The following is a 17,032-nucleotide window of genomic DNA, read 5'->3' on the forward strand; positions in this document are numbered from 1 at the left end:
AAGGTAAATCTAGGACAAACCAAGATATTGGTTGCATAATAGTCCTTATGCGGAACACCTAAAGTTTTATTCTAGTATTTATGTTATCTGGACAATTTGGTCCTTTTAAGCTGGTCATTTCAAGTGGAAATTTTGGTCCCTCAAAAAGTAGAGTTTGACCAAGTCAAACATGCTTTACAACAACCCCATGTCATGAGTAAATTAAGTGGCATGCTACATAACCTTTGAGGATCAGGAAGCATACTTTCATGAGTAATCTGCAAATGCCCTCCTTTCTTAGACATGCTAAACAAACACTGGTCCCATTTGTGTCACCATATCTTTACTATTTTTAAAATTTCTTTAAAAATATTTAAAAATAAACAAACAATAATCCCTGTAAATTACAATTAAAACCTCCGAATGTCGATAGGAGCTTTGAAGTTGACAGGGTGAGTTTCGGGAGTGGCATTTTCGTCTTCTTTCCACATTTTGATTGATTTGTCAGCTTCACATGTAACCAGCCTCGAGCCCGTTATGTCGTAAGATAACGCGTGGATTCCAGCCTCGCTATCTAATGACCCTGAAATAACAAATACATTATTCATATAATCTTCCTGAACAGCTCATATTTGGGGTATGGGCCAGGACCGTTTGACAAGAACTAATAATGCTTCAATAATAAACTAATTTTATAATATAAAATGATTTAGGATGTTTTCTTTGTTAAAAATAACCTTTCGAGTTTCGACCCATTTGACCCTTTTAAGAGATAAAGCATAACCGAAATCGACAATATCATAAGCAAATTTGCAACCTTTAAATTAGGGGTGTTCAACAATATTAGGGTAAATCGAATTATGCAAAAAGTAAAATAAATTAAAAAAAAATGCATATACAATTCGAATTCAAATATACGGGTCGGTTAGGTTAAAAAGCACAAATTTGAATTCAATTCGAAAACCAAAATCTGAATGTGAATTGGCTTCTCTTCCGGTCTGAAAACTCAAAGGCCGAATTCGAATTCAGTTCAACTCGAATTTCGGCTTTTTTCGAGTATTATTCAAATACTGAACTCCCCTACTTTAAATACATGCAGAGGTAGATGATTGGTGTTTCAAGGTCAAAAAGGTATGTACCGGGTTGAACGATTGTTCGGGATTGTTGGAAACAATGACCGCTTTTCGAGTCCCAGAACGACAAACTCCCATTGTCACCTTTTCATCGTAAAGATCAATATCAATAAATAAACATATATTCAGAGGGGGGGGGGGGCGCAGAAAACTTTATAAATGCAGTCATATCTGTTAAAAAAAAAAAAAAAAAAAAAAACTCCCACCTCCGGTAGCCAAGACTCCCTCTTGATTAACTGTCATTGCATTAATTATAGTCTTCTGTTGGGTGCTAAAGATATATTGGATATTAAAAAAAAGACATGTTAGTTTTACTTAAAAATAGCTCAGTATATATTCTGATGAATCAATTGATTAGTAGAACACTCACAGCATGTTATGCAAAAATTCTCCTCTAGGAAGAGTGAACTTTTTTATATCGTCAGCTGATGCTGAAGTGAAACTATCCCTGCAATGTCGAAAGAAAAAGAAAATGTTACCGAAAACGAAACCTTTTTAATTATAATGTGAGAAAAACCAATATAAAGTGGAGTTACATACTAGGTAGGATGTTGGGCCAATGCGCGTACAGATTTCTTATGATGAGTAAGAGTCGCCAAAGCTTTACCTACCAGAGTAATAATTGGTTAAAATGTTAAATACAAATATCTAATTCAACAGGTATTCACCATTCAACTAAAATAAACAACTACCATTTCTTAGATCCCAAAACTTTACGGTTGAACCATGGGAGCCAGTTATAACTTGTGGATCCTGCAAAAAGATGTACTGCATGAAGCATTTAATGATTAAAAGAAAAATAAGTCATTGCTACATTATTTAATCTTACTGCTTACCATAGGTCAGCGTAAAAACTAAACTGACCGTATCACCATGACCCGAAAGAGCATGAATTTGCGTCTTGCTGCGAATGTCCCATGCCTGAAATTGTTGTCGTGCCAAATGACTTCAAAATTTCGTGAACTTTATATTTTATGAATTGCTAACTTTAAAAAAATTGTAACTTCAAACCCGACAAATAGAATCACGACCATTGGTTAAAAGAACATCAATAGTGGGATGAAGTTCTAAGCAATACACACCACTCAGATTGCCGTGGTATTCCCGTATAACCTTTTATAGCAAAAACAAAAAAACAAAATTAATCTTAGAAAGTGTAACACATACAGAAAGTAAAATAAAATTATTTTGGTCGGTAATCTTAGAAAGCATTTAACTTGTTTGTCATCACAAGCAGAAAACATGTAAGAATGCCTAGTGCTAACAGCAAGCCCTGCAGTAAAAATTAATAATGACTATATTATTGCAATAATAATCTAAATATTTTGAATAAAATGACTTAAGAGGCTTTATGCATCAAGAATACACTTTGGGGACTTCAAACAGTTCAACTCGTTTCCTTTTTGGATGATACATTTTATTTGAGAGGTTTGAATCGTTTGATCTGTCAAGAACAACATGTAACACGAATCACACCATTCATAAGTAAATGGGTCGAAATTGCCACCGCTAAATGGTAACCGTACCTCAAACTTGTTCTATATGCCCTGTTAGCGTCAACCTTAACTGTCCTGATCCTACATCCCAAATCTGTCCACAATCAAAAAAAAAAAAAAAAAAAAAAACCCATTAGTTACAGTTTAAGAAACATGGGTTTGTTGATTCGAAATTGTTGTGGATTCACAAAATTGTAAACTAAATTTGGTGTTTGAGAAATGTACCTTGATATTTCTTGTTCCTCATATGTAGCTTTCTAACAAAGTCGTGTACCGATATCCTTTTCCTTTCTGTTGTGGGTACTTAACTGAACTAATCATATGAAATTAAGCTATAAATATAAATAAGAAACTATGTGCTAAATAACATTTACTAACATGTAGCCATAATTATTTAACTAACATAAAACCATACAACACAATCAAAAATCCGTCTACGATTTAATCTCTTATAAATAATCACATATACTAATCTTCAACCAAAATTACATGAAATCTAAGAGATTGTCTTCTGTTAGTTTCTCAACGAATCTTAGCTAAGCTGAGTAAGCTCAGCCCTAAGATGAAGAACACCATCAACGAAATAAACGCTGTCTTCTCCAATAAACGAAGTCCACGGAATTGCAAACATATTGTGGATCCCAATTGCCCATTTATAGCTGAATGTACAAAGTCCTTTCCTCCTGCTAACAAACTCGTTAGTGCGCTTTGACATTGCTGCAAACTCATACTCAAATGCAAAACGAACTGACAGCGGGCGCTGGTCATCGTCCAGCATACCCAGATAAAGCCCGAAACAGTCCGTGTTACATCGGGCCACTAAGCAAAACCAGTGATCACGGTGACTACCCAAGTTAAATGCTTCAGATTTAACCATCCCCGATGGAGATAAACTTGCACACACGTCACGTTTCAAATTAAAGTAGACCACACAATGTGGGATTGGCTGTTCGTATTCAACCATCTTGATGGAGCGGGCCTTGTAGGCCCGTTCCACAAACCAACGGTTAAGAATAGAGTGATCATGAATGATATATGTATGTTCTGTTGGCCGAAATAACTAATTCCCGATCGATATCGAGCCTATGATAGTTGATCGACATAATGGGAAGAGTTATAACCCAATTGTGTTTCTTTTATTTATCTAGTTTATTTAAATTAGATTAGGATAATTATAAAAGAGATATTTTTGTAATTATCTACTGGGAGGGAATTAGTATTGTAGTTGGGTTATGAGTGCCGAGATAATGGCCTATATATTGTAACAATCCTGCTGAGTTGTAGCAAGGATTGAGATCGAAGTTTTTGAGTAATTTTTCTTTGATCAAATAAAGTGGAGAGCTAATTCCAGAATTGTGTTTAAGTTTTCTTATTCGATTGGGACTTGAATTGGTATCAGAGCCGGTTCAATTTCTCGATTGATTGCCTCTTGATCAAGAAATCAAGAACACGATCAGACTAGTAGATCTGATTGTGAGAGTCGCATATCAAGAAGATCGCAGGGACGCAGTCAGCAGTGATTTTCAGAATCTGATATCGAGCAGGAGATCAGCAACAAAGATCCGAAGGACTGGATCAGAAAACTCCAGTCACTTATCACAGGAAAAAGCCTAGGTCAAGAATGGTGGGAGATTCAGGTTCTAACGTCGCCGGTGTAAAGGAGACTGGTATGGCTTCTATTCATTGTCCTATGTTAACAGCAATAAATTATACAACGTGGGGCATGAGGATGAAAGCCATTTTTACGGTACATGGGGTATGGGATCAAATCGACCCTGGAACTCAGGCGGATGTGAAGAAGAACGCGATGGCAATAGCGTTACTATTTCAAGCCATCCCGGAAGATCAAATCTTGCAGGTTGGGAATCTGGCTACTGTGAAAGAGATGTGGGAAGCTATCAAAACTCGTAATTTAGGAGCAGATCGTGTACGAGAAGCCAGACTCCAAACTTTGATGGCGGAGTTCGAAAACATGAAGATGAAGGATCCCGGGAAGATAGATGACTTTGCTGGGAAGCTATCATGTCTGGCGTCAAAAGCAACTTCGCTAGGGGCTGCGATCGATGAGTCAAAGATGGTGAAAAGATTTCTTAACGGGTTACCAAGGAAATTTATTCACATGGTGGCATCTATTGAGCAAGCTGTGGATCTTAAAACGATTGGTTTTGATGATGTTGTAGGTCGCCTTAAAGCTTATGAAGAACGCATTAAAGAAGATGAGGACCAGAACGAAGGACCGAGTAAACTTTTGTTTACTAAAGTTGAAACTTCCAACAAAGGCAAAACGAGTGATGTTCAAGGCCGACGTGGGGAAGGTCAATCTGGCCGAGGCCGTGGTAGAGGTGGTCGTGGGTCAGGAAGGGGACGTGTAACAAGACATCAAAACAATACGAAAACTGATGATAAACAAAAGTTAAGAAAAGACAAAAGCGAGATTCAATGTTTTCGCTGTGACCAATACGGACACTATGCATCCGAGTGCCCGGAACGAAAATCGAAGACGCCAGAAGCAAATCTTCTTAATGCTGAAGAAACTGAGCCAGCTTTGTTTATGGCAAGATGTTCGGAAGAGACAATTTTCTTAAATGAAGAAAAAGTTATTCCCCGAAAATTCGAATCCGAGTCAATGGAGGAGAATCTTTGGTATCTCGACAACGGAGCGTCGAACCATATGACGGGTAACAAAACTCTTTTTTCTGAATTGAACGGGCGGGTAACCGGGAAGGTCAGATTCGGAGACGACTCTTGTGTTAATATTGCAGGAAAAGGATCTATTCTGTTCATTAACAAGAAAGGAGAACATCGGCTCCTAACTGATGTTTATTACATACCAAGCCTCCGGAGCAATATTATTAGTCTTGGCCAAATCACAGAAACAGGATGCAAAGTGGTTATGGAAGAAAACGTGTTATTAGTTTATGATAACACTAGAAGATTGATGATGAGAGTTTTCCGGTCGGCAAATCGTCTCTACAAAATCAAACTCTCGATCGGTTCATCGGTTTGTCTAATGTCAAAACTAGACAATGATGCATGGCTTTGGCATGCCCGTTTAGGTCACCTAAACTTCGAGACGATGAAGAGCCTAAGTTCAAAAGCTATGGTGCGAGGTATGCCCAAAGTTAATCATGTTACAAATATATGTGATTCATGTTTGATAGGAAAGCAAGTACAGAAACCATATCCTGATCAAGCTAGTTTTCGAGCATCAAGACCACTCGAGCTCCTTCATGGGGACTTATGTGGACCTATATCACCATCTACTCCAGCCGGGAACAGGTACATGTTCCTTATCGTGGACGACTATTCACGATACATGTGGTGCATGCTCTTGAAGACTAAGGATCAAGCTTTCGAATTCTTTAAAAGATTTAGAGGCCTTGTTGAAGCAGATACGGGGCTGAAGATCGGGACATTAAGAACCGATCGTGGGGGTGAATTTACTTCTAAAGAATTTCTCAACTGGTGCGAGACAAATGCAATCAGAAGACAATTAACGGCCCCGTATTCCCCACAACAGAACGGCGTTGTTGAAAGACGAAACCGGACTGTAATCGGAGCCGTACGTTGCATGTTGAAAACGATGAAGGTTCCTCAAAAGTTTTGGGGAGAAGCGGCTAAGCACAGTGTTTATGTGCTAAATCGTGTCTCTACTAAAGCACTTAATTCAAAGACTCCGTATGAAGCATTGCTTGGAAGAAAACCCAATATTCATCATTTAAGGGTATTTGGGTGTGTAGGATTTGCAACTGAGCCAAAAATAAACCTACAGAAACTTGATGACCGAGGACAACCACTTGTTTATTTCGGTTCTGAACCTGGTTCAAAAGCCTACAGAATGTATGATCCAGTTCAGAATCAAATTATAGTCAGAAGGACGGTTGGCTTTATTGAAAATCGGTGTTGGTCATGGAAGAAAGAATCGGAGCAGCCCTATATCAATGATTTTATCATTGAAACAAGATTAAATCAAGGAATAGGGGAGCAAAACACTGATTCGCAGCTGAGCAGGAGTTCTGAGCCGCAAACCAGCAGGTCCGAACCACATACTGTGGACGGATCTTCACCTGCTGGTCACGGTTCATCATCAGCAGCTGAAAACGAGGTAAATGATGGTCATGGAGCTGGTCAAAATACTGAAGCAACTGAGCATGTGGTTCAGCAAGAATTTAATGATGATGTGCAAACACCAATTCGCCGGTCAGCACGAGTTCATTCAATTCCTTCGAAGCTAAAAGATTATGTTATTCAGGACGGGGTAAATCGAGAACGGAATGATGAATTATTGCAAATCAGCGAAGACGAACCTATGAATTATTTACAAGCAAAAGGTAATAAATTCTGGGAAAAAGCAATGAAGATCGAGCTGGAGTCAATTGAAAAAAATCGAACATGGACGTTGACTGAATTACCAAAGGGTCTAAAACCCATCGGATTGAAATGGGTATATAAACTCAAGCGGGATGCTAACGGAGATATCGTTAAATATAAAGCAAGACTTGTCGCTAAAGGTTACGTTCAACAGTTTGGAGTAGACTTTGAGGAAGCCTTCGCTCCCGTAGCACGCATGGAAACGGTGAGATTAATAATAGCTATGGCTGCATGCGAAGGGTGGGAAATTCACCACCTAGACGTTAAGTCGGCATTTTTACATGGTGAGTTAAAAGAGGAAGTGTACGTTACACAACCAGAAGGTTTCGTGAAGAAAGGGAACGAGACTAAGGTATACCGTTTAACAAAAGCTCTTTATGGTTTGCGACAAGCCCCACGAGCGTGGAACCTTAAACTTGATTCTACACTAAAGGGTTTAGGTTTCATACGGTGTAAACAAGAGCAAGCGGTGTATGTGAAGCATTCGGGAAGGAAGTGTTTGATAGTCGGAGTGTATGTCGATGACCTTATTATTACCGGTTCAGATCTTAATCAAATTGGAAATTTCAAGAAGGAGATGGAAAAGAAATTCGAGATGAGTGATTTGGGACTTTTATCTTACTATCTCGGCATTGAAGTGATTCAGACCAAGAAAGGAGTTTTAATCAAGCAAGAAGGTTATGCCAGGAAGATTTTAAAAGAAAATGGATTACTTAACTGTAATTCAGCTAAAGTTCCATTAGATCCCGGAATTAAATTCACTAAAGACGAGAAAGGTGAACCTGTGAATGAAACAAGGTATCGAAGGCTCGTAGGATGTCTACGCTATTTATTACACACGAGGCCTGATCTCTCATATTCGGTAGGAATTGCAAGTCGATATATGCAATCTCCAAAGACTTCTCATATGGTTGCAATTAAACAAATACTTCGGTTTATATCTGGAACTTCGAGTTATGGAATTCTATATAAACGAGGTGGGGGAAAGGTGATCTCCGGGTATAGCGACAGTAGCCACAACACGGATAAAGATGATGGAAAGAGTACAACTGGTCATGTATTTTATTACGGAGAATCACCAATCACTTGGTGTTCTCAGAAACAAAACACCGTGGCTTTATCCTCTTGTGAGGCCGAGTTTATGGCCGCTACATCTGCTGCATGTCAAGCGATTTGGTTACGAAGTCTTTATAGAGAAATAAAGGGAGAACCACTTCAAAAGATTATTTTACATGTTGATAACAAATCGGCGATCGCACTAATGAAGAATCCGGTTTTCCATGGTCGGAGCAAACACATCGATACAAGGTATCATTTCATTAGAGAATGTGTGGAGAATGAGTTAGTTGCAATCGAGTATATAAGTGGGGACGAGCAACGAGCTGATATACTTACTAAGGCACTTGCAAGAATCAAGTTTTCGGAGATGCGAGAAAAGCTTGGCGTAGAAGACCTTCCTAGTTCGAGTCGGAAATTAGGGGGGTGATTGTTGGCCGAAATAACTAATTCCCGATCGATATCGAGCCTATGATAGTTGATCGACATAATGGGAAGAGTTATAACCCAATTGTGTTTCTTTTATTTATCTAGTTTATTTAAATTAGATTAGGATAATTATAAAAGAGATATTTTTGTAATTATCTACTGGGAGGGAATTAGTATTGTAGTTGGGTTATGAGTGCCGAGATAATGGCCTATATATTGTAACAATCCTGCTGAGTTGTAGCAAGGATTGAGATCGAAGTTTTTGAGTAATTTTTCTTTGATCAAATAAAGTGGAGAGCTAATTCCAGAATTGTGTTTAAGTTTTCTTATTCGATTGGGACTTGATGTTCCATGGTTGGGACCTTGGATTTGAAAGAAAGCGCTTCCCTTACTACCTTCTGAGCAAATTCAGGGTTAAACTCTGGGCAAGTGAGGACCTCTGCAAGCATTCTACGTGTCATGTAAGGGAAACGGATAAATTTGCAAGACGAGTCGCGATGATTTCGCGGCGCTCATTATAATCAGGGTAGTGAGCCGAGGCCCATTTGAGGACAAATCGGTAAACTGCATTTTCTGAGTTCAGTTGGAGATCATCACTAGCTAAAATCGCCTCTACAATAGCAAATGGCAATCCAAGAATCGCCTTTCTAAACCTGCCATTGTTAAGAAAAATTAGATTAATCACTAATAAATAAATATTTTGAATTTTACTTTGAGGAAGCTTAATTACCTGGTTATGTCTTTGAACGAACAGTTTTGTTATAGTGAACAATCAGTCCTGAGGGGGGTCTATAGAGTCAACATTCTGTAAAACATTTGAATCTTTTTTATTAATGAAAAACAATTGTTGATGATGATTTCTCGTTTGTGATTACTTATCTTTTTACAATACAAAATTGTTTTGAGCTCAATTGTTAGTTATTCACAAACCTTGTAAACTCAGATTTAACAACTATCGTCTGAAAATAATGCATTAGGTTTTCGAACAGTGGAGTGTAAAATTTGTGAGACATGGTCTAAAAATATTGTGGGTGAGTGAATCTATGGAGAGTATTTGAGAATTGTGTGGTTAAATTTTTGTGATTGTGGTACAAGTTGGTTATGGTTTTATAGTATTTAAAAAATAATAATAAGAAAAACGTAAAATATAAAAGACATTCGACCGTACGGTCATCTTCATCAATCCACGCACACAACCACATCGGTAGCAACTTAACCCTGCCCCTATCCACACCACCGGCGGCGGTGTTTGGGACCAAGTAAGGGGTACCCACTTTGCTTACTGCGGGTGCCCCGGGTCCCCTTAGTTCAGAATGTAAAGAGAAGTTTGTTCAAGTTACAAAGAAGGTTTGTAGGCTATCAAAACTTTTGCGGCTTTGTCTGAAGAACTTATGCCATTTTTATTGATTTTGACGTTAAGAACAATGTTCTTCTAAAAGATATTCTTACAGAGATATAAAACGCATAATAAAAATTTTTATTATAAAAGATTTTAAATGAATTTATAAAAAGACATGATTTATTATAAAAGATTGTAAATGAATTTATAAAAAGACATGATTTATTATGAAAGATTTTAAATGAATCATGTCATAATGCGGTGAAAGAGGCTCAAACTCTCGAGTCTCGACCACATGATAACTCAATTATAGCTATGAGACCTATGCGCTAGCCAGCTGCGCCAGCACCCCTTGATGTTATAACATTTATTAATTCACTGACTCGATGCAGCTCATGAACTATGTTCCTTGTATCCATTCTCTCTCTGGGAGACTCCATGGAGCATGCCAACCCAATTCTTGCTAATGAAATTATAATCTCTTCCAATCTCTTCAACTTTCTTGCTTCATTACTACTGTAACCATGGTTCATATTTGGAGCTTCATGGATACACAATAACGCCGGTTCAATGATTTCCATAAGACGGTCAGGCAACGCCATCTTCACATAGCCATGGAGGTTCAACCCTTGTTGGAAAAAAGGATCTGTTGGTCTCCTTCCGGTCATCATCTCTAACAACAATATCCCAAAGCTGTAGATGTCCCCTTCTTTTGTCATCTTATTTCCAACTCCATACTCTTGCAAAGAAATTGTATGAAATCAGTAATTTCACAAAAATAGAGTTTTAGAAATCAAATAATTACCGGGAGCTGCATATCCAGCTGTGCCTCTTATTCCAATTGAAGTGCTTTGGTGTGGTTTTAATGGAAGAAACTTTGCAAGCCCGAAATCGCCAATGTGAGCAACCATCTCACTATCCAGTAAGATGTTGCTTGGTTTCAGATCACAGTGAATTATGGGTACTTCACAGTCTTGGTGGAGGTAGTGAATGGCATGAGTCAGATCTGTTGCAATTGTTACTCTTTCGCGAAGGCTTAATCTTCGTGGAGCTTCTTCGGTCTTAGTTTCTTGTTCTGAACTTGGATGTAGCCACCTTTCAAGATTCCCATTTGACATGAACTCGTAAATGAGAGCTTTGAATTCGTTCCCTTGAAAATCAACAGACGAGCATGATGTAATGATTTTTACAAGATTACGGTGCCTTATGTTTTTCAAAGCTTCACACTCTGCCATGAAACTCTTTAAAGCTCCTTGATTTTCAAGATTTAGAATCTTGATGGCAACCATGGCACCATCTGGTTCAAGGATACCTTTATAAACTTTACTAAAAGTCCCAATCCCGATTAGGTTCTGTTGGGAGAATTCATTTGTGGCTTTGAGTATGCTTCCATAAGACACCCTTGAAAGTGGTTGGATGAATGAAGCTCCTGTTGTCGTTGTCGGTGTTTGTGTCTTCTTCTGTTTCCTACAAAACAGTACTGACAACACCATTGCTATAATGAGGGACGTGCATACCACAATGACAACTAGAATAGCACGCGCCACATGTAAACCCTTTTTTGATCTTGCTGACATGGCACACTTGGGTAGGCCAAGTTCAGGAAGGCCTCCACATAGCCTACTATTTCCAACAACTGCGAATGTACTTGTGTTCTTGAAGATACCACTAATAGGTACCTCCCCCTCAAGATTGTTGAATGACAAATTTAAACAAGACAGGTTTAGTTGCTCCAAGAATCTTGGAATCTGCCCAGAAAGGTTATTACTAGAAAGATCAAGGTTTCTGACACCTCTTAAGGTGATCATTGTGTGTAACGCCCAGCTTTTTCGTAACTTTCCTTATTTAGAAAGCGAGTCTAGTGTTCCTATTTTTGGAAACTTGCTTCTCTTATCATCATATTTCCTTTTGTAACCTTGTAATCCGAGACTTCGATCGTAACAAATATAATTATTTCATACGAAATATACTTCGTTTATTTTTACATGCTTAAACATTTAATCCTTATATACATTTGATACATACCCATACCCTTGTATACACATGAGTAACTTGCAATCAATACGTGATTTTGGATATCCTCTACGTGCCAAAGCTTGATCATACGTTCACAATACATAACCTATACTTTATTTTATACAAACTTATTTAATTTCATGCGTTTGGGTAAATTAAACATTAACATATGTAAACTATATTCTTATGCCAAATAAATTATTTAGTCATATAGTAAAATTATACAACATACATATTAATAGTCAAATGAAATAGAATCGAAATATAAAGATGCCAATTGGACCAGCTGACTTCGGCCAACCCTTTTCGCATCAAATGGATAATCCATTTTCTTTTCTCAACTTAAGATACTAGTAACATATTATCTACATTTTTTTTTATATACATCATAGTGGACAAAATAAAAAGAAAAATCTTGTGGCCAATCAAGATCCACAGCCCAAAATAACGGCTGGATTAAGTTTTGTTCTTAGATTGTTTCTTTTATGATCCACTTTTAATAATAATTGTTATGTTTACATATTAATTAAATTAATAAACTACTAATATCTAAACAATTTATTTTGTCAAAAAAATAAAAAATAAAAAGAAAGAAAGAAGGTAACAGCCTTGCGGCCAAACTCAACAACTAATATCAACATTTTTTTTTAGTGTTAAAACCCCATATGCATGCATCTTGACCTTTATTCATATTAAATGAATAATACATGTCATCAAAACATAATGTATACTACAAGCATACATATTAACATGTTAAAAATAAAAAGATTAAATGTAGGACAGTAGCAATCGAACACAGCGTTTAGGCTGATTTATTCCTTTGTTTTAATTACAATCATTCAACTAACCACATGTTGCAATTGATTAAATAATTAGGTATACGTTAAAATAACCTATCATCATATATGTGTTTTACCTAACCTAAAGTTGTCACAAAAAGAAAAAAAAATATGGCAGCAGCCGATCGCAACTGCCAATGCATATTATTGTTGTGTTTAATTGTTTTTTTTTATGTACAACACCCACCTAATTGCATTAAAGACTCAACCAACATAAACCCTAATCCTTCCCTATAAAAGTCAACCCATCTCCAAGCATTTTTCACTTTTCTAAACACTCACAAACTCATCCAAACCACTCCAAATCAGTCCCAAATTCGTGCAACATCAGGAGGTTCGAGCAGATTGACACCCCTTCACGAAAATGGGCATAACTTCTTCATTTCTTATCCGTTTTGGTCCATTCTTTTTCCAGAACGCTTGGCTTGACCTTGGCCTTGATTCTAGGGGTGTTTCACAGCAAACAAGTCCCTGGAACTCTGGCAAAAAGGCTTCAAAGTCCACTGTTTAAGTTTGTTTTCATTAATCTTTGTTTAGACATGAGTTTAACTCACTCAAACCTATGTCCTTATGCTTATAACCACTCCTATGGTTAGTTAGGCTTAAAAACAAGGTTGAGACACTATAAATCAGAGGTTAAAACCTCAAATACTTTCTGTTTTGTTAGGGTATTTAACCCACAAATCATGTCAAGCTTAGATCTTGATGAATGAGTGATTATGGAACAACTTGGGTTGTCCTACATACAATCCTCACATGATTTGATGATTTCTCTATAGATAGGTTGTTTATGTTATTGTGCTAATCCTAGTTCGTGACCCTCCTTGGTTGTTTTTATCAAGTGAAGTGGTGAACATTCAAGGGGTTCCTAAATGGAAGCATGTCCTTCCTACCCCATACATGACATCTATGATAACACGAGGTGCCTAAATGAAGATCCTAATCTTCTACCTCCTACTTGAATTATTGGACTAAATAATATGTAGTACTTAACCTAGATATATATATACACTCATTCGAACCTTTGATGTTGAACTCGTGTTTATATGTTAAAGTAGTAGAACATCACCTAAGACCTAAACCTTGTTGTGATTCTTATGGGTGTTCAACTCATGAAAACATTACCATAACCCTTGTGGTTACCAAGTGTCATACAAGTGTTAAGTGTTAAAGATGATTACTTTCTCATGCTATTCTCATATCTTACTTTTATGTTGTTTTAATTACCGAATCTCGACTCTAAGCATACTTGAACTTTAACCCTACACATTCAATCTTCTAACCTCATCAACTCGTCAATAATTGGATAATCGGAAAGCACATGCAAACTTTGTGAGTATACTCGTATTCCCCTTTTTTACTTTTACCACTTTTGGGGTGTAACATGTTTATCTATCAACAAACTTACACATGAACATTTTGCTTAAACACATGAACATTCCTATAACATGCTTGTATACGTGATGGCTTGATGCTTTAAACTTGGATTAATCTTATGTGTTGAATTTATCATTAACTTCGTACGAGCCAAACCGTGACATATGTAGCGCTATAGGATTAACGACCCGCCTCTTTATCTTCGGTAATGTCATGAGCATATTGCGTTTTCTTGGTTTGATATGTTAGACACATATCATATTTAAATGTTCATCTTGAATCACATGCTTGCTATGAGGAATTGTTCAAACTTATCTTTTGCTATGTACGTATCAAACTTGTATACTCGCCTTTGCTTTTGCATTGAACTTTATTTTAACATGTTACAGGTGGATGTTGACGATGCATGGAATCTAGTAGGATGCTTAGATACACACTTAGAAAGAATTGTATTTGTATTGTATCATTTTATTATTCATGTTGTTGTACCATGTTTCGAAACCTTGTACTTGATTCTTTAGAAATGAAATGAAACGATTATTTAAATACTTGTCACAATTATTAGCGTTATGATGTCTCGAGCAATCTTCACACTTCGTCTCATCCCGATGTTTCCGCCATTGGTTGGGGTGTGACATTGTGGGAGGTATGGGGCCTTGAAATGAATTGGCTTTCATATCTAGGTTCTCAAGGCTTGAGCAACTTCCTATGGCATTTGGGATTGGGCCAACCAGATGGTTATGTGACAAATTGAGTGATGTCAAACTTTTGAGTTTCCCTATATCTTGAGGAAGTGGTCCAAGTAGATGATTATGAGAAAGATCTACAAGTATAGAAATGGAAGATAACTTAAAAAGCTCTATGGGTATTGGGCCGGTAAGATTGTTTTTCGCAAGGTTCAAATATTTTAATTTGCTGCAGTTACCAAGATTTGGTGGTATTTGTCCTTCTAATCTGTAACCACAATTGATCTAACAAAGACAGGTTTCCTATAAAATCTGGAAAGTTGCCAGTGAAGCTGTTTCGAGCTAGGTATAAATATATTAAGTTTCGCAGATTACCAAGTTCACTAGGAATCATGCCTGTGAGCAGATTAGATTCAATATTTAACCACTCTAAGTTCTCAAGATTCCCGATCAAAGAAGGCAAGGGCCCATATATGGAGTTTCTACTAAAAGCTAGATGTGTAATTTGAGATGAGAGATTGCCTATAGAACTAGGAAGAACTCCTCTTAAATTGTTTCCATGAACAAGCAGCATTTCAAGATTGCTACAATTGATCATGGAATCAATGAAGTGCATCTCATCTGGTTGCGAACTTCCTAAATTGTTATCAGATAGCTCAAGAAGCTTAAGATTTGACATCTGACTGAAATTTATGTTAATTTTCCCAGTGGACCCGTTTTCTGACAAGCTAAGCTTTACCAAGTTTGAACAGTTGGAAAATGAGAATGGAATGGTTCCTGTAAATTTATTTCCTATTATCTCGAAAATCTCAATTTTAGGTAGTTGCAACCCTATATCTTTTGGTAAATCTCCGCTGATTTGATTGTGTTTGAAACTTATAGTTGTTAACGATGTTAAATTGTATAAGGATGGAGGGATCATACCGTGGAGTTGGTTAATTCCAAATTCAATTTTTTGCAAGTTGTGCAATTGACCTAGAGCATGTGGAATGCTTCCATCTAGATGATTGTTCGCAGCTGATATGGAAATAAGAGAAGTGAGATTTACCAAGAAAGATGGAACCCCTCCTGTGAAATTATTATTATGAAAGGTTATGTTCATAAGGTTCACCAGAGAACTAAGCTGGTGTGGGAACTTTCCACCTAGTTTATTGTAAGACAGCCAAAGATCCTTAAGTCTGGTGCAGTTTGATAAACTGGCTAGAACTTGACCTTCAAAAGAATTGTTCATGAGATATAGCTTATGTAATCTAAATAAGTTACCTAACTGAGGCGGGATTACACCATTAAAGGTGTTATTCTCAATACTAATTACTCTGAGAAAACTCAAGTTTCCAATGTGCGGAGACAAGGAACCAACTATGCCTCTAGACTCAAGGTCTAATTTGGTGACTCGAAGATGCCGACGACCACATGTAACACCTTGCCATTGGCAGTAATGGATGGAGGCGTTCCATGTCTCGAGAACATTTTGTGGGTCAAGAGTGATGGTTGATTTGATGGCCAGAAGGGCAAGGTGATCGGTATGGTTTTTGGCAAGTGTCACAGGGCATAATAGCAAGAATATTGAAAGGTATGTCATGAACAACAACATTGTATCTTGTTTTTGACACGGTTATTTTATGGGATTTGAGATTCCTGGTGTTCCTATAAATATCATTTCCATGAGTAGAAGGTGGAAAATAAGTCTTGCCATGATGTGCGGAGGAATCCCACTAGTTGGAATGAAGTTTTATTTGACTTGATCTCTCCCATTCTTAGTCTTGCCATGATGGGACTGAAGTGAGCAGTGGAAAATAAGTCTTGCCATGATGGGGACTGTATGTTCATTACATGGAACTTCATCCATGAATCTTTATGCCATATGTTTTTCTCAAGTCAAGTTATACTAGACCGCCATTGCATGCTAACCGGTGTCCATATATCCCAATAAAATTCCACTTCTTTTTTCGTGTGACCGCTAAACAGGACAAAAAAACTTTAAAAATGTCCCTACCAGTGTTATTTATCATAGTTGAGATATGTAATGCTTCACAAAGATGGAAAAAGACAACACTTTAGTGACAAACATCAAGCCCACAAGATGATTTTTTTTTTCTTTTGTGAATACATTTGACTGTCAAAATTTGAAAACATTAGTTAGATATTTCAGTATACAGTTTTTTTATTGAATTTTGGTGGTGACTGTTTTGGCTGTATAAAAATTAGTTAGAATGCTACATATCATGTTTTTTTATCTACTGTTAGTAGCCTGTTCGGGTAGGCATATTATACATGTAAATGTAAATTAAAAACTTGTCACTACAATACT

General features: G+C 37.2%; 3 protein-coding genes and 1 pseudogene across 3 annotated transcripts; all 4 read right to left on the minus strand.

Moving 5' to 3' along the window:
• Window positions 1–213: 213 nt before the first annotated feature.
• On the minus strand, window positions 214–2,976 carry LOC110912547 (annotated as a pseudogene).
• Window position 2,977: 1 nt separating this feature from the next.
• Window positions 2,978–4,094, minus strand: LOC110914264 (BTB/POZ domain-containing protein POB1). Its single transcript, XM_022159064.2, has 2 exons — window positions 4,068–4,094; window positions 2,978–3,668 (listed from the first exon to the last, which is right to left on the minus strand). Exons 1-2 carry the CDS (start codon window positions 4,092–4,094, stop codon window positions 3,141–3,143), a joined length of 555 nt encoding a protein of 184 aa, XP_022014756.1. The 3' UTR covers window positions 2,978–3,140.
• Window positions 4,095–8,921: 4,827 nt separating this feature from the next.
• LOC110912546 (probable LRR receptor-like serine/threonine-protein kinase At3g47570) lies at window positions 8,922–11,611 on the minus strand. Its single transcript, XM_022157299.2, has 3 exons — window positions 10,609–11,611; window positions 10,257–10,542; window positions 8,922–9,117 (listed from the first exon to the last, which is right to left on the minus strand). The coding sequence occupies exons 1-3, from the start codon at window positions 11,609–11,611 to the stop codon at window positions 8,922–8,924; spliced, it is 1,485 nt and encodes a 494-aa protein (XP_022012991.2).
• Window positions 11,612–14,956: 3,345 nt separating this feature from the next.
• Window positions 14,957–16,315, minus strand: LOC110914262 (probable LRR receptor-like serine/threonine-protein kinase At3g47570). The gene has a single exon (XM_022159063.1). The coding sequence runs from the start codon at window positions 16,313–16,315 to the stop codon at window positions 14,957–14,959; it is 1,359 nt and encodes a 452-aa protein (XP_022014755.1).
• Between the last annotated feature and the right edge of the window lie 717 nt (window positions 16,316–17,032).

This window comes from Helianthus annuus, chromosome 16, assembly GCF_002127325.2.
Source record: "Helianthus annuus cultivar XRQ/B chromosome 16, HanXRQr2.0-SUNRISE, whole genome shotgun sequence".
Classification (NCBI taxonomy): domain Eukaryota; kingdom Viridiplantae; phylum Streptophyta; class Magnoliopsida; order Asterales; family Asteraceae; genus Helianthus; species Helianthus annuus.